This window comes from Lissotriton vulgaris, chromosome 5, assembly GCF_964263255.1.
Source record: "Lissotriton vulgaris chromosome 5, aLisVul1.2, whole genome shotgun sequence".
NCBI lineage: Eukaryota > Metazoa > Chordata > Amphibia > Caudata > Salamandridae > Lissotriton > Lissotriton vulgaris.
In genome coordinates this window covers 252,958,665-252,977,368 of record NC_141693.1, presented here as the reverse complement: position 1 = coordinate 252,977,368, position 18,704 = coordinate 252,958,665, and the positions used below count along the sequence as shown (strand labels likewise).

General features: G+C 44.2%; 1 protein-coding gene across 1 annotated transcript in view; it reads right to left on the bottom strand.

Annotated features, from left to right (window-relative positions):
* Positions 1–1,206: 1,206 nt before the first annotated feature.
* FBXO2 (F-box protein 2) overlaps positions 1,207–18,704 on the bottom strand; it is a 214,170-nt gene continuing 196,672 nt past the window's right edge. Inside the window, exons 5-6 of the mRNA XM_086921312.1 lie at positions 11,202–11,340; positions 1,207–1,776 (exon numbers count right to left, since the gene is read on the bottom strand). Coding sequence (XP_086777438.1) covers positions 1,642–1,776; positions 11,202–11,340 — 274 coding nt within the window. The 3' untranslated portion in view covers positions 1,207–1,641. The remainder of the gene's footprint in view (positions 1,777–11,201; positions 11,341–18,704) is intronic.

Here is an 18,704-nt window from a genome sequence, read left to right as displayed (position 1 = left end):
CCCAAAGGCAGAACCCACAGCGCACCAGCAGCTGGTGAAACCCGAACGTCCATAATTACTAGAGCTCAGTAGTTTCCAGATGCCCGCCTGGGATGAAAGGGCTCTGTGTCCGGTGTCAATGCTCCCCCCCCATCGGGGGCTCCCGGAAGCAGAGGCATGCAGGTATCACAGGCAGAGCTCGGGTTGTGCGTGCTGCGGACAGTGCACGTGCTGCCAGAGAAACGGCATTCATGGAAGCACTGCACAGGAGACTGTATTCAATATAATGCTAGTGAGGGAGGCAGCAGAAGGGTGCCATACTTCTAAAACAAAAGGCGCATGGCCACCGCGCTGGAACAAGAAGTGTGGCGGCCATGCCGCTTTCTTTTAGCAACAGGGCGCCCGCTTCACACAGAGCAATGGAGAACAAACGGAACAGAGGCCCGGCGAAACAAACAGGCATGCAGGGGCAGCTGAGGGGGGGGGGCGGCAACATGTGAGGAGGTGGCAGCTACGGGCACCGAAGGGCAAACCGTATCACACGCTGAGCCAGGGACACAATGTTCAGGAACTTAAAAAAACAAGCCGTGAGCGTGCACTCTCCCGAACTTCCGGTCTCGGGATGTGCACGCTCACGGCAGTCGTGGGGCGGGACTTCCGTCTTTTGGAGAAGCCCGCGCCCACTCTCACAAAGTGGATGGTAGCAGAAGTCAGGAGAGGCGGCTCAGGCGGTAAGTGGGGCTTGGGGGGCTTTGCACCTGTGTGTCAGCGTGTGTGTATGCAGTGTGTGTGTGTGCGCGTGCGTGTATGCAGTGTGTGTGTGTGCGCGTGCGTGTATGCAGTGTGTGTGCGCGTGTGACTGGAGAGGCATGGCTGACCCTGGCAATCGGCTTCTGGAGATGTGCACGGCTCGGGGGGGGGCGGGGCATGCGCGTCCACGCTGTGAAATCGCCGCGCGTGCCCCTGCCAACGTCCCTTGAGAGCTGACTTAATCACAATAGGTCTCGAGCGAGACCTAAAAAAGGAACAAGATAGGCATGATAGAGACTTTAGAGTAAGCACAACAGGTAAATGTGAAAAAGGCATGACAGACACAAGACAGAAACCAGCAGAGAAATGTGATGCAACCATAAGAAAGCCGTTTACAAGAGACTTTACTGTCCAACATAATAGAGACATGAGAGGAGGCCTAGAATACAGATACAAAAAAAACAAGTGAAAAACCTATGAGGCGGGAAACACACGAAGCAGGTTTATTTAGTTTTGTTGGACAGAGGCAGCTTCTGAAGTAACATGTGTTAAGTGCCCAGTGGGCTAGCAGGAATGGAAGCCTCAGCCCCCTCGTAGCAAGCCAGCACACACATCAGCAGGCACTTCATCGGTAGTGAAGGCTGGAGCATTCCTTCAGGACCCTTATGCAGGCATCTCCTGGGCACTGCAGCATCTGGAGGGATCAAAGCGTGCAGAGGGATTCAGGCAAGGCCCAATTCATCCACAGGACATTGGAATATTCACAGGGACCTGTTCACTGCAAGAACCAAAGGTAAGGAGGGCTAAAGGAGTGAGAGCTTGGTGAGCAATGCACCCCAGCACTGGAGGTAGGTAGGGCAGCCCCTATAGCAGCAAGCATTAGTACCTTGCCTGAGTTCCCATCTGGGAAGTCTATGGTTCAATAGTCACGCTGCTGTTAGTGATGCGGACTCCAAACCATCCTTTCCAGTACAGCGAGTCCTGGCCCCCATGCTGGAATCGAACAAAGCGCACTCCAGGGCCATAACCGGAGAAAGTGTGTGAGATCTGATGGGGAGAAAAGACAGAATACACTGTTAATCCCAGCAGCATTAAAACCCTGAGCTCAAATATGCAGGTAATACCAGCACCGTCGGATCCCAAAGCACACCCTTACATGAAATTGGTGGCGCCGTAAAGCTAACATGATCCAAAGTCTGAATCGGAATAAGCATGTTATGCCACCAGCACTTTCTTCTTAACCATGAATGGTGGCCAAGCTACATGCACAGTAGCTGTTGTAACCTCAGTCAAATTGTGACAGCCAATACAACATAATGAATGGGGAGTCTCCGACAATGCATCATCTCACTGAAAAGCGAAAACAGTGTTTACTTTAGGGACAGGTTATGGGAATGGCTTACCCGGGTAGTCCTTCTAAGCCTTAGCTTCTCGCTCCGAACCTCTATATCCCATGCCCTGAAATTTGAAACCTCCCCTCATCCACACACTGAATGCATTTCTCCCTCTTCTTTTAAGATGTGACTTCTTCCTCTTCACCTCTTATTTTCCTTAGTAACACATTTCAAGGCTTGGCTCCACACTTCCAAACTTGCATGTCCCTCTCCAACATATTTCAAGGCTTGGCTCCTCTCTCTCTATTCCTCACCAACACCCAGAGCTTTAAGTGGGCCGGGTCTCACCGGTGCTGAGTGTGGCATCTTGAGCATCTTGGTTATGCAGCCTGTTGCCAGGTTGCCACATGCATTAGAATGCTCTGTACAGATTCTGTAGTGGTGATGTTTAGAGTATCTAGGCAGTTGAGCTTGGACCTTGCTACTGGTGACTCTTTATCCTGTGGATGGGATCCTATTCTACAATAAATACTTATTTCATCTATAATCCACGTTTGAACTTCTTTACACTGAGCACCGGCAGTTTTTTAAGGGGGCTTCGAAGCGGGTCTCTATCAGTCTCTGTTTTGTGCCCTTGCAGAGGGGGTTCGCTTGTTTCCTGACTGCAGGAACAGCAGGCACATCGATGTGCACAGCTCACACTGCTCACCTCCATTAGTGGAGAAGTTACGGCATGACGTCATGCCAGGTGAACGTTGTAGAAGGGAAATCTTTTCTCTCTGGATTTCCCTTCTCTTTTTAAAACTCATGAGCAGCAACATTGTCGGGTTGTCACCAGGGCTTTAAGTGCACGCTTTTTCAATATCATATGCAAGCCATAGTTGCTGCTTATTTAACTTACGCAACTAACAGCCATTGACGAAGCCAATAGTCCTGGCTTGTTGTACGTATGATGTTACTTGTGCCCTATATCTGGATGCAATGACAGAAACAGCAAAATACAAGTCGAGCGACATACTATGCTAAGCACAGATTTTTAACTTGCGTGTTTTTAAGCCACGCCCTTAATTACATTGGTGACACCCCTTTGAGAGACCCCACAGTTTTTCCATCCCACGTAAAGCCCTGCCTACACCTGCTACTGCTTGGCGCCTTACTCCTAACCCTGAATATTTCAACAGGCCCCCCGCTAAGGCTTGACTCTTTACTCGCATCCTTGAATATTTCTTACCAACACCTACCAAGCCTTGGCTCCTCTCTCCTAACACTTTACATCTCTCACAAATACTTGCCAACGCTTGGCTCCTCACCTGGGCCAGCAGGTGCAGCGGCACTGGGTGCTCACCTGGATGGGGGCACTGACTTCACGGGGTGGGTGGGGGCACTGTGTTTGTCACTAACTTGTGATTTAAGGTACGATTTAAAAGCACCTGCTGCCGAGTTCCTCCTGTACAGCTTTCAGGCAGCAATTAAAATGTCAAGATAATTCTTATGATTAATGTTCCTGCTACAGAGTTTTGTCTAGGGTTAACAGGGCTGCTACAAAGAACAAATCTGTATTTTATGTGGATAGCTGAGTGGATTAGTAAAACCAGCCTTTAACCAGTGCTTTTTGCTTTTAAACAAATAAAATGTATGTGAGAAAGGGGTTATGGAGAGATGAGGGGCACATTTGCCAGGTGGTAGTGAGGAAATCTGAGGAGGATATCATAGGGGTGGGGGCGCCAAAATAAGATTGTTGTACCAGGCCCATCAGTGCTAAAGCCAGCCCTACTCCTCACTGCCACCTTCTACTTTGAACTGAAACTGCTCATTCTGGAGTATGTAGAAATTATTTTTCCAGGTGTGTATCTCCGTTGAATACAAATTATGCAAAAAAACTGAAATGCTGCAAAATGTAAGACACACCGAGCAGAGATACACAGCAGCATAATATGATTGCTATCCTTGTGCACTAATTGCTATGCCTTCCACATATTTTTGTTGTCAGTTTGTAAGCACTACTTTGTATGCTTCTGCTATGGCCCTTTGTATGATGGGGTTCAGTTTGTGCCAAGCCAGGTTTTAGGCATGAATAGTATGTCTATGCAAGCTGTGCTGAGTAGCTCTTCCAAGATGCGTTTGTTTAGCAAAGGATAGTATGTTAATAAGTATGCATGCAATGCAGTTGTGTTGTGTGCTTGAGTGGAGGAATGTAGGAGGTTGTTTGCATGTGTACTGGCTGCTGATTGTATGCACAGGTTTTTGGAATGTGGTGCAGTCATAACTCTAAGTTGAACGGATGCATGTGTATTTATTATTCATCTTCTTTCTGGAGATGTGTTGCTTCAGATATTGGAATGTCTAAGGGGGGAGGTGTGGCACTCTGTAGGTAAATTGCGGTTAGCAATGCTTCTAGTCTCTTAGGTGCTGGCCGGTTAGTTCCCTCTGACCTTAAGGGAGTTCTCAATAATAACAAGTGAATGCTGCCAAGCTTGACAGGTTATCCAGTCGCACTCTTCTGGGGAAATCAATCCCTTGTCAACATAGTTCAACTAAAATAGGTAATAATAATAACCATATGCCAAGGTAAACTTTCGGTTGCACGTATTTATTCACTTGTAGTTTGGATGCTCTATCCTTCTTTCAAGGTGAAGCTGTTACATCACAGCCATATATCATTTCAATATTTCTCAATACACGATTATTCATCCACAAAATCAACCTTGGACCCAATGCATTTCGTGCTCGACAGCACTTCATCAGGGGAAATACATTTCTGTGGGGTAAAGCCAAAGGTGAGGTGTAATCAATGATAGGGAAGCAGCCCACAGTCATATTACAAAAAACATACAAATGGTAAGAACAATAATTATCGGGAAATTTCTTTGCAAGCATGCCATCTCATTAAAACGTGGTGAAAAGGGGTGCAGGTTCCAGGAGAAAATAAATGAACATCAAGATAGTAAACTCGTTTAGTGAAAAGTCCAATCTCATGCAAATGTGAATGAAGTATTAAAATGCTGGCGTCGCGTAACCCAATACGTTAAAGGTGTAACAAACACGGATTTCTCAAAGCTCGTAAAGTTATCAATAAAGTGCTCGGGTGCGGATAGCCAGTGAACTTTTAACTTCCATCAGACCGGTAAGACTCAGTGAGCTCTTGACTCGTATTGCATGTAAACAGGCGTTCCTTATACGCGCGCTTTTATCGGATGCTCGTGAGCTTTGAGACACACGCCCTTGTGGCGCTTTAACCGCACGAAATAAGTTAAAAGTTCACTGGCTATCCGCACCCGAGCACTTTATTGATAACTTTACGAGCTTTGAGAAATCCGTGTTTGTCACACCTTTAACGTATTGGGTTACGCGACGCCAGCATTTTAATACTTCATTCACATTTGCATGAGATTGGACTTTTCACTAAACGAGTTTACTATCTTGATGTTCATTTATTTTCTCCTGGAACCTGCACCCCTTTTCACCACGTTTTAACGAGATGGCATGCTTGCAAAGAAATTTCCCGATAATTATTGTTCTTACCATTTGTATGTTTTTTGTAATATGACTGTGGGCTGCTTCCCTATCATTGATTACACCTCACCTTTGGCTTTACCCCACAGAAATGTATTTCCCCTGATGAAGTGCTGTCGAGCACGAAATGCATTGGGTCCAAGGTTGATTTTGTGGATGAATAATCGTGTATTGAGAAATATTGAAATGATATATGGCTGTGATGTAACAGCTTCACCTTGAAAGAAGGATAGAGCATCCAAACTACAAGTGAATAAATACGTGCAACCGAAAGTTTACCTTGGCATATGGTTATTATTATTACCTATTTTAGTTGAACTATGTTGACAAGGGATTGATTTCCCCAGAAGAGTGCGACTGGATAACCTGTCAAGCTTGGCAGCATTCACTTGCTTCAGATATTGGGCCACATGCATCATTGTAAGGTTTTGCGATTCCTTATTTGCGATTTTTAGGGAATCGCAAATAAGGAATCGCAAAATGGGATGCATGATTTTATTCGCATAACATTTGCGATTCGGTAAAAATCACAATTTTTACTGAATCGCAAATATTATGCGAATTCCTAATTGCGATTTCGCAAATACCATTGATTCCTATGGGCCAAAAGGTCCATAGGAGTCAATGGGAAGGCATTTACAAAATGCGAATTTGAAAATGTGATTCGCAATTTGTTAATGCATTCCAAGGGTGCAGAGGGGGGTCGAAAAGCCCCCCCCTGCACCCCTGAAATGTATTTTAAAGTGCATGTTTCACACACACATGTCCTAAGGACATGTGTGTCTGTAACATGAAAGTTAAAAAATTGCATTTTTGTGCATTTTCATAACTTTTCGCAAATTACCACGAGGTTCAACCTCCTGGTAATTTGCACCCCCTAATTGCTAATTCACAATTTCAAAAACAATCATGCATTGCTTTTAAGGAATCGCAAATTTGCGATTCCTTAAAAGCAATCGCATTTTTGGAAATTGCTAAAAATAGCGAATTTCACAAAAATGTATGATGCATCCCAAAAACTTATTTAGGAATCGCAAACGGACGAATTTACCGATTCGCACAGTTTGCACTTCCTAAATAGGTTGATGCATGTGGCCCTATATGCTGTACCTTCAGAATAACTGTGTATTCCACAATCAGTGGTAGGTTATTGGCTCACAGATGTGAATATTAAGTGGGGTATTGCTCTGTGTGTTTGTTGTTGTGTAACGTGACTGATGTTGTTAGAAATAGGGTCTCTACTTGACAGTGATTTGTATCCTGTCCAAAGAGGGACCCTTACTCTAGTCAGGGTAAGAAAGTTACATCCTCAGGCTAACCCATACTCACTCCATTGATAGCTTGGCAAGAGGAGTCAGGATTATCCTCAGAGGAAATGTGTATAGTATTTGTACATACACAAAGTAATACAGAAAGTTCTCTACAACCTTTTATAGAAGTAGTCAATATTAATCTGATTAAAACATCCAACATCCACAAGTTAAGATACTACATTTCAAGGTAAAATAAAGTTATAACTCTTAGAAATCAATGGTTGGCCTTGACTAGGACAATGTACTTTGATGCATCAAAAATCAAAGATGATGCATGGTACAGGGGAGGTGAGGAATCATTAAAGCTGGTGACACGTCGGTACCTTACTGCTACACAGGTCATTGGCAGGTAGGCGCTCGGTGAAGGTGCGCTGCACAAATGTGGTGATGCATTGCTTGTAATGACTAATGCATCAGTTCCTGGACGTGGTGCAGGGTCATTTAGTTGCTAACGCCCTGTGACGATGTGAGAAGTGGGGGGTGATGCATTGATTGCGAGTGTGATACCTCAGTTCCTGAAGGCTAAGTGGTGTTAGTGATGCGTCGATGTCACAGCACGATGTGTCGATCTTGCGGCATCGATCTCAAACCACAGGCATGGCTTTGGAGCTGTGAATCACGGATGTTGGTGATGCGGTTCTCTAGATTCATGCAGCGATGATTCGTCGGGCCCTGTGGCAAAGTCAGAGCTTGCATAAACGGGGACCATAGCTTCGGTATAGGCAGTGCTAATGTGGCGATTCTTGCAGGGGTGCAACAATGTCGAAGTGACGCTTAGAGGTGATGCATGGTTTTATTCTTTTAGCATCAAAACTCACTTCCAAGGGCCCAGAACTGGAATTGACACCACTATGCAGAGCAGGACTCTCAACAGAGGAGCCCAGGTGCTGGCAGAGGAAGTCTTTGGTGGCCCTGAGACTTCCAACAGGAGGCTAGCTCAACTCAAGCCCTTGGAGAAACTTGGAAAGCAGGATGTAGAGAGCAGAGTCCAGTCCTGTCACTTCCAAGCAAGAAGCAGCAGGCGGCAGGCCAACACAGCAGAGCAAACAGCAAAGTAGCAGTCCCTCCTGGCACAACAATAGCTCTTCTTCTTGGCAGAATGTCCTCAGTGCAGAAGTGTTCTGAGTATATGATGTCAGAGGTCCAGTACTTATACCCATTTCAGCCTTTGAAGTAGGCAAACTTCAAAGAGAAATCTTTGTAGTGCACAAGACCTTGCCTTTCATGGCCCAGGAGCTGGAGACTTCTTTGTGCGTGGGCAGGCACAGCCATATTCAGGTGTCTGTGTCAACTCCTCCCACCACTCTAGCTCAAAAAGGCCCATCAGCCTGGTGATAGGCCATCAGGATATGCAGGGCACTCGTAGCTCCCTTTGTGTGACAGTCTAGAGTCAATGCACAACAGCCTATCTGACACGCTGACCCAGACATGTATTCAGAGACAGGTGAAGTGTCCCTGTGTCCCAACACTTTCCTTCAAACCAAATAAATGTCCCGGTTTTTGGATAGTGGCTGAGATGACCACAGAATGTCCCGGATTTGGATAGTGTCTGGGGTGCGCACAGAAATGTCCAAGTTGTGACTGTATGCCACTGTTGTTAAAAAGATGTGCGCATATTCACTTTTTACTACTGCAGATGTTACCATGCAACATCCCTCCAGATGAGGTTGTTGTGGGAAGGGAAATCCTTTAAAGAAGGACATTTTCTCTCTGTATTTCCCTTCTCTTTCTACAAAATATCAAGAATGTCCTTATGCCAGCCATCGGGGCAACAGCGTGTCCGAACCACCAGCATGACCCTGCTCACTGGAGTTAGAGGACACTGCCTGCAACAAGATCCAGCCAGCCACCAGTGTAAACTGTAGTCCTACTTTTACCTTTATGACCAGTCCCGTTTTTTTGTTTTGTGAATCTGGCCACCCTACAGAGACACCAAATTTCAATTTTCCATCTGCTCCCAATGGGAAATTATACTTAAAAGATGTTTCAAGGTAATCCACATGTGTATCTATTGGAGAGATAGGCCTTACCATAGTGAAATATGAAGTTGGCAGTTTTTCACTACCAGGACATGTATAACATAACTGTACATGTCCTACCTTTAAAATACACTGCACCCTGCTCATGGGGCTGCTTTGGGCCTACCTTAGGGGTGATGTATATGTAATAAGAGGGAAAGTTTGGACCTGGCAAGTGGGTATACTTGCCCGGTCGACATGGCAGTTTAAAACTGCACATACACGCTCTGCAGTGGCAGGTCTGAGACAAGTTTGCAGGGCTACTGATGTGGGTGGCACAATCGATGCTACAGGCCCACTAGTAGCATGTGACTTACAGGCCCTGGGCACACCTGGTGCACTGTACTAGAGACACACTAGTAAATCAAATAGGCCAATCATGGATTAACCAAATACCAATACATTTTTGACATAGAGCATTTGAACTTTAGAACAACAGTGGTAAAGTGTCCAGAGTCCAAACACCAGCAAAAACGAATTTGAGCACACAGTCAAAAACAGGAGATCAGAAGCAAAAAGACAGGGGAAATCACACTAAAAGATGACAGGTCTAAGAGCTGTTGAATCAGCTGGTAATTTGTCTGTCGTGCACTGAGTTTCAATCTGTAGATCAAAACTACAGGCAGGTAAAGCTGTTGTCAGATTGTTTATGTGTTTTTATGTGTTGTTTGGCTGATGTTCTGGGTTGACAAGTATACTGTGTGTATTGCTTCTGCTTTGGACAAGTGTAACGGAGCATGAAAATGTTGATTGCCATAGTCAGTTTGTTGTGAAAGGTGGTGTGTTTTTGCAATTGGCCTGACTATTGAGGTCGCTTGTAGGGATGTAAATGGTCTTGGATTTGATGATTGAGACACACTGTTTAGCTTTAGCTGTTTAGCAGTTCAGCTTTAGCTCTCTAGAAGACTTCATGTCATCAATTCTTTAACAAAGTTCGATAATAAGTACACAGAGAGACAGCAGGCTTTTGGTCGGCCCCTATCAGCCCTTGGCTTTCATGCATTTTTCATAATTTGACAGGGCTTGAGTGTGTGGATGGGGTGTCCATCAAGGACATGGTATTTTGAGGATGGTTACTTTGCCCCATTTTTGCACCCATTCGATTTTGATGTTAGGGCACAAGTAGTACTTTTGTAGACTGTAAATGCTAGATTACAAGTAGCCTGTAACTAAAAGCCAGTATGTGTTCTTTGAAGGATTCACTTTGCTGATCAAACATTAATATTGCTGATTTATGGGGTTTTGCTTAAGGAAATACTGCAGTTATGATGCCTTTGCACTCACCCTTGCACGGTTATTTTACTTTAGGTACTTTGCATGATAACATATTGTTGTATGTTCTGCTTTTGTTACCTCGCAGAAGAAAGACATCTACACACAGGCTTTCTTAAAGATACAATGAAATTACTGACCCTTTGTTGAGCCTATATCTCAACCCTGTTAATGCAGTGTGTTGAGCAAAGCTTACTCCCACTGTCCTATTATTGGAGCCTATGATGTAAATTCAGTATAGGATCTTATATCCAGGGAATCTGGGACAACGACAGCTATTACCAAGCATGTCTCTTTAAAAAAATCCAGAGCTTTTGTCTTTGCCTGTGCTTTTTTTCATTCATTTGCAGTGATATTTGCGTGTAGGTGGTGTTGGACGTGACTGTCGGTGATCGACCCAGGAACCACTTTTTACCCATCTAAGACTGTTCTTGATTTGTGTACTGTTCCTATGTGTTAGAAAAATCCCTTTAGTCTTAATGCAAGTAAACCAATGTGTTTTTTTGTTTTTTTTTATATTCAAAGCTTGCAGAACTCTAGGGGCCCAATTCACAAAGGTAAACTAAAACCAAAGTCTAACTTTACGACTTTCGGTATTCACAAAGTGCATTTACTAGTAGTAAAGTTAGACTCTTGTCTCAGTTTAACTTAAGTTTTGGTCTTAAGTTTAACTGAGACCAAAAGTCTAGCCTGAGTTAAACTTGAGACCAAAACTTTAGTCAAACGGAGACAAAAGTCTAACTTTAATACTAGTAAATGCCCTTTGTGAATACCCAAATGTCTTAACGTTAGATCTCGTTTCTGTTTATCTTTGTGAGTTGGGCCCTTGGTTTCCCTGTTTCATGGCGTAAGGCTGTTGTGTACCATGGATCTATTGTATGCATTGTCTCTCTGCTTCTGTGCTGCCAGAGCATAATGAGAACTAAAAGTGTCCTTGGGGGATTCTTTTCGGTAAGTATGGAGAAAGTGTAAACTCTCTGGTGATGTGCTTGCTGGCTCTGCTGATGACCTATTTTGCTTACCTTATTCCAGCTGCCGTCGCTGAATTGTTCGATGGTGATGGGCCCATCGGGCCTGAATTCTGCCAGGACATCGTGATTCTCTCCCAGCAGCTGCACACACAGCTCATACAGGCAACCCGCGTCAGTCCGAGCCGCATACCTGCGAATACAGCAGCACCGGTATGTACATACAGCACGGGGAACCATGTCACTATGTATGCAACGACAAGTTGATCACACATCACACTGCTTCGTCACTGCGCACACAGCCACATTGTGATCAGAAATCACCCAACGCCAGGTAACTGCACTCACACCAACATTCTGACCCTACAGAGCCTGGTAGGTGCAAAAACACTACAAACAGTGATATCATCAATGTCTGACCATCATGCTCTTCGGTGCCTCACCCACGCATTGCTAAGGTACGACATTAAATGGAGAACTTACATGTGCAGGGTTAAGTAGTTCTGTAGTGCAACCATAACTATAAATCAATGGAGAGTTGTTTTGCAGTGGGAGGAAGGATACAATAAACATGAAGAAAGTCACTTCACAAAAGTGTACTGAAGCCATAATTGCCATTACAGAGCGCAACGTGCACACTCTGATCTATTGCTACTAGTCGCAAGGGTAAGGGGGCAGCCAAAGGCTTTCCTTCCCCCAGGCGAATCGCTGAGTCTTGCATGAAAGCTTCTGACCATTTTTGCAGTCACAAAGCATGGAATGGTTGGCACCTGCCAATGGCAGGCAGCAACCAATCGCAAAGTGAAAGCTGTCGGTATTTGTGCGCTCTGGGAACACCGGTAGGAGCAGACGGCAGTCCAATAGACCTCGCTCCTCATTGTCAAAATCATAATATTCTGCATCAGGTGGCATTGTGACCCATGTGCTCTTAAGGGATATGGAACACACATAAAGCATGAAAAGAACACAAATTAATTTTTTTTCGCGTAAAGTCTGGTCCAGACTAAGGCTTTGCACGAAAAAAGACATTCATTTAAGCCGCAGTCATACATTTTTGGTTTCTGGCCTTCTATTTCCCTTGTACATATTTTAGTCACTTTGTACATAATACGCACCACTTCTGTATCACTGAGCACAATATGTCACTTGGTCTCACATCACATTATATTTCACCTTGTGTTTGACAGCTTTTAAATTCACTTTGGGTATTTATAAATGACACAATTTATATAAAATAACTCAATACCTACCAATTTGTGTTCTTTGCATTCTTTATGTGTGTTTCTTGTATTTAAAGTGATTTAAAGTGGAGTAGTTTGATGAATAACTCACTGAATTGTTCCATTTTTAAGAAATAGTTTTTATAACTGACAGAACTACTGTTTTCTTTACATATCCATGCCCAGGTTCTAAGGGACAATGGATTGCCCCATTGCTAACTAACTTAAGGGATATGAATCACAATACAGACAAATGTAAAATCTAGGATGGAGGTCTGATGTCCCATGCAAGCGTCCGTCCCAGCATTCGTAGGTGTTTGCTATGAGTCGCAAGCTGATTCCCACCCCAGGGGCAGCTCCTCCGATGAGGTGGAGGAGTGTTGCTCCACTAGTTAAAATGCCCCCACTGAAAAATAAAATGGTAATAAACATTATTACATTGTTATTTTTCATTGACTCTGCAAACCCCTGTCTCGAGCTGAGGCTCAGGATGGGGGTGCGACTGCTGCTGACTGGAAGCAGCAGAAAGGAGTATATGGCAGGGCACCTTAAAGTGCGCATTTCCTTTTGGCTGGCCAGATATGCTCACTTTAAACCTCTTAACTCAGCTGGGTTGAGCCCGAGCTCTTTGGAGCGCTGAGAGAATCTGCTCCATCCAATCCTGTCACTGCTCTCACAGCATGAGAGCTGCGCCACGGTTGGTTAGGGGACTTGGCTGGGGCTCGCTGGATGAAAGAAGAACACCGGGACCGGAGCAAGTGATTTTTAATTCCTTTTTTTTTCCCAATGTGTTTTTTGTCTGCATGTATCCATAAATCGCCGACATACATTACATTACTGTTTTAAAGTTAAACATTTTAACTTGAAAACTATAATGTAATACATGTGTGCGTGAAGTTAATGTAGTTCACTGTTTTGCCCACCCCACCACTCTCCCTCGCAGGCAGCCGTCACTGTCCCGCCCCATTAATAGTAACGAGAGGGGCAGTTTTTGAAAACAATTCTGTTGCTCCACAAGGGCATGAGACTCCCTCAAGTCACAAAGCTTGGGTGTGGTCAGAGTATAATGTATAGAATTGCACTGGATCCAGACTGTGTATCAGGCCCATGATGTTTGTTAAAGACTTGAATCTTTTGTTCCTTCTGAATGTGGTTGAGGGAACACTATTGTTGACTGTGCATCGGGCTGGTGCATAGTGAAAAGAGAAGTGATGTCCTCAAGTCTTGTGCTTCTTGCACATTTGTGTGACTCACGCTTGCTGATTTTGTTGTTGCACCTATTGTTTAGATCTCTGGAAGTCATGCTCTGGCTTGTCAGGTATAATGGCATATTTAAGTTTACAGTCCTGAACAGGATGCTGTAGCTCTTGAAGGCGATGTAGGTGTGATGAGGAAGTAAGCAATGTCTCTTGAAACGGAGGGGTTGATTCCATCATATTTCTGAGTCACATGTGGGTCATGCCATTATCTGAAGCATGCTCTTTAGGGCAGGTACGTGGCAGTCTAGGATGCCAGCAAGCAAGGCGTGGCTTGCAAAGCGCAAAGCATGTCGTCCTACATGACATACAGAAATTACTCCCTTAGATACCAAACCATGGACAAAAACCCCAATAACCACATTTCCCCGTGAGGGCTGTCACCCTGCTCAGTGTCACAGCTTCAAGGTACTGTGTAATACTGTCCAAAATTATGTACTTGTTCTGTGAGATTGTGGGTTAGTCTGTGTGTCCCATGTTGTCCATCAATACCTTCTGAAAGATAAGATGGTTACTGTAATAATGCTCTTATATCATTTGAAGCTTTGCAAACAAAATGTATTTGACCTCCTTCTGATTTTTATATAATTCTATTTTAGATTAATTTCCTCATAATATTCCTTCTAATGTTAAATCAGATTCAACAATTCATATTCAAACAGTCTCATCTCAATCTCATGGAGTTTCTGTATTATATAAAAAAAAGTCTATCTCTCAAGGATCTAATATTAATATGATCTCAACATTTTGGAGTAATGAACTTTCAACCTCTTTTTCAATTGATATATGGAAAGTTATTTGGCTTAATGGTATTTCTGGTTGGTTTCCTGTTTCGCTCTATCAAACAAATTCAAACATTGTGTATAACTGTGGACTCCACTACGTTTATTTCAAGCAAAACTCCTGCTGTCTTCAATTTGTTGGCACTGTAATCTACTTACCGGTTCGTTACAACAATTGCTTTATGTTTGTCCTATAGTTTTTAAATTTTGGACCGATGTTTGGGATGTTATAAAAAAAAAGTTCTTCATATTCATGATGATATTTCACTCAAACTGTTAATCTGTAAATCTGTTGTTCTCTCACAAAAAGTAAATAAATTAGAAGGTAAACTTTTTGATTTTTTACTATCAGCAGCTTTTAAATCAATTACAGCATGTTGGAAAGATGTATCATTATTATCTGTTCATGTTTGGTGGTCATGGGTTATCTTTACTAGAAAGGGAGCTCAGTTATCTTTAAATGGTATTAATTATAATTCTATTCCATATCATTCCTTTTGGAAACCTGTTGATTTATATTTATCTTCTTAAATATGTATTTATTCCAGTTATTGTTATTACAATAATCTAGTCGGTATATTATAGTAGCTTCGATAAATTTTCTCATTATTATATAGCTTCATTCTTTGCTCCTTTCCCTCACTTTTTGTTTTTCTAGGAATATTATGTTCAATGTTTTTACCTATTGTAATTTAATGACTGCTCTTTTATTATCTCTTAATTGTAATTGGGTATTTTTTCGGTTCTATTTTTCGTATTGTCTCTTGTTTATTGTATATTATGAAAACTCAATAAACTATTTTGAACACATACCTTCTGATAGAAGTCCCCCACCTAAAGACATTATAACAAAGGGACTCTACTTGCTTCAGCCAGAGGAAAAGGGGTTATCAGCAGTGGCTGGCTAGCATTATTGGGGTCTGCAAGGACTTGAGGGCTTGTCAGAGGCTGGAACTGTGCCCAGATCCTCTGAATCTTCTCACGGGGCACCTTCAGAGCTCTTTCTAGCAGATGAACAGAAGCTCAAGGAGGAGCGGTCAGCTTCACTAAACCCATGTTTCAGATTTCGAGGGCAGAGTGTTTTTTATGTGTTCCTCTGTTGGCATGGATCTGAAAACAGCTTCCCTAATCTCCATTACTGGGCCAATGAAAGCAGCCCTCCAAAGGTGTATGGTTAGCCTTTATAAGATGTGCTGCTGTGTTTTTTGGGGACTGGCTATAAGATCCTCAAAAGACACACAATTGATGGACGGAATGCAGAACAAATCAAAACATTCACCCCCAGTCAAGAGATCTGGGTTAAATCCATCATTCTTTTGCTCACCATGCCACCCCACTTTAGACTGGTCATATGCAAATCAGCCTTGACCCTGTGCCTCATGGGAACAGTCCAGCCCGAACTGCCAAGCTAGGTCTTCCCTGGACCGGAAACAAGCCTCCTAGGACCGGTTTCGGGGTTTCAACCCTCTTCAGCCAGGATAGCTTGCTTCCAGTGGCACAGTGAGCCCAGGACCCACGTCTGGGCATACCTGGCGCACTTAGGGCGAGAAAGCAAAAGACACACAATTGATGGACGGAATGCAGAACAAATCAAAACATTCACCCGCAGTCAAGAGATCTGGGTTAAATCCATCATTCTTTTGCTCACCATGCCACCACAGTTTAGACCTGGCCATGTGCAAATCAGTCTTGAGCAAGTGGCACCGTGAGCCCAGGACCCACGTCTGGGCATACCTGGCGCACAAAGGGGGAGAAAGCAAAAGACACACAATTGATGGATGGAATGCAGAACAAATGAAAACATTCACCCCCTGTCAAGAGATCTGGGTTAAATCCATCGTTCTTTTTCTCACCATGCCAACCTAGTTATGCAAATCAGTCTTGACCCTGTGCCTCATGGGAACAGTCCAGCCGGAACTGCCAAGCCAGATACTCCCTGGACCAGAAACAAGCATCCTAGGGCCGGTTTTGGGGTTTCACTTCTATTCAGCCAGAATAGCTTGATTCCAGTGGCACAGTGAGCCCAGGACCCACATCTGGGCATACCTAGCGCACTTATGGCGAGAAAGCAAAAGACACACAATTGATGGACGGAATGCATAACAAATCAAAACATTCACCCCCAGTCAAGAGGTCTGGGTTAAATCCATAATTCTTTTGCTCACCATGCCACCCCAGTTTAGACTTGGCCATATGCAAATCAGTCTTGACCCTGTGCCTCATGGGAACAGTCCAATCCCAACTGCCAAGCTAGGTCCTTCCTGGATCGGAAACAAGCATCCTAGGACCGGATTTTGGGTTTCACCCCTCTTTAGCCAGGACAGCTTGATTCCAGTGGCACAGTGAGCCCAGGACACAGTGGGACACAGGTATTTTCTGCATTCGCAGCACTGAGCCTACATGACACGCTTTTAGCGCATTTTGATCGCGTTAGACGCGCTTTTTAAAAAATTGCTTGTTGCCTTTTTAAAAATCGTTATTTTATTATTTTCACATTTAGCGCTCACTCGCATTATAAATTGTAAACTCACCGCTACTTCGGGCGGGTCACTTAGTGCCACAGACTTCCTCAGCCATCTTGGTTGAGGCAGGGACACATCGCAGCGCCATTTCGGTGAGCGCTCTAGTCTTTAGGCGGGCTGAACACGGCCCTATTTAAACCTGCCATTGTTAACGCGCAGCGGTTAAGCGCAGCGGTTACGCGCAGCGGGCAAGGCGGACTCACGCCGGAGTCCAGCCAGAGTCCTGCCCGCCTGCGCTCGTCCGCGCTAGAACGGGCCCAGGGGCCATGACCCCAACATTTAGCTCCTGTACTAGCCCCCTTCCATCAGTAGCCTACTCATATACTGGTGAGGTTCTAAAATCCTTACACCCTATTCCACATCTTAACTGTGATCCCTGTTCTCTACCGATTCATAATTTTCAATGCAATGGATGTATTTCCATACTGGCAAAATGTCTAACTGTAAGGCAATGCGTCAGGTCCGCACACGAGGTAGGCGGACGAGAACCACTACAAAATCTCCTAACTGCTCTATACTTCAGTTTTAGAGTATTAATTGTAGATCTCTTTCAAAGCACAAACAAAATATCTATGATTTTCTTGTTGACGAGCAGCCCGACGCTCTGTTTCTCACCGAGACCTGGCTTCATGAAAGCTCCGGTCCTGACATTGCTACTGCAATTCCTATAAATTATGTCATAGTGAGGTTGGACAGAGCCTCTGGAAAAGGGAGAGGTAATCTTTAAGTCTACTTACACTTGTAGGCTTGAATCCTTTCCCCTGCCCGGAAGTGAAACTGCTCTATTCAAATTAATAATTAATCCTCAGTTCACCTTATCGGGCCTATTGGTCTATCGCCCCCCTTGGTAATTCTCTCACTTGGATATCTTCATTTGCTGAGAGCATAGCTCCCCTACTTCTTAGGGCAGCAAATTTCACCATCTTGGTGATCTCAATTTACATCTAGAAGATCCCTTGTGTACTACCAGCAAGCGTTTTCTATCGGATCTGGAGACTCTCAACCTTTCGTTGTGTAATTCTGGACCCACTCACTCTGCTGGACATCAATTGGATCCTATTCTTTCCAATCTTCTGTTTGATTGTTCACAGAGTGCCCGCCCGCTGGAATGGTCCGACCATTTTGCTGTCCACTTCTCCTTATCCTACAATAAGAATTTGGTTGTGAGTGGCTGTGGTAAGGGCGAATGAATTAATCGGTGGGGTAAACTTGATATTACAAAGTTGAACCAGCACCTTTTGAATACCCGCCCCGAAGACAGTGATGCTTCAGTTACGGAATTGAATATGGTCGTGTCTCATTGGCTCACCAATGCTGTAACCGCCCTCCTTCCTTTAACCCCGAAACACTCTAGGTCACATCGTTCCCCGGCTCCTTGGTTTTCTCCTGACTTGAAGGTCTTATGAACTGAATGTAAGGCCCTAGAAAGGAAATGGAGGCACTCTTATTCAGATTCACAGAAGACTGTCTATAAAGAGGCCCTAAAGCGATATCACTCACAATGCAGAAATGCAAAAGCTGCCTACACTGTGAATACTGTGACGCAAGCTCAAAATTGCCCACGTACTCTCTTCTCCGTTGTTAAAAAACTGACAGGAGCGGATACTGTTCCGACACCCCCAGCTTTGGACGAAGTTCAATGCAATTCTATTGCGGAATTCTTTATTGCCAAGGTTGAGCGCATATACGATTCCATGAGCGCTCCCTCAACTGTTAATGAACATCAGTCGGAACTGGCAGAAGGGATGGAACAATCACTCCCAACGGCGAAGGTTAC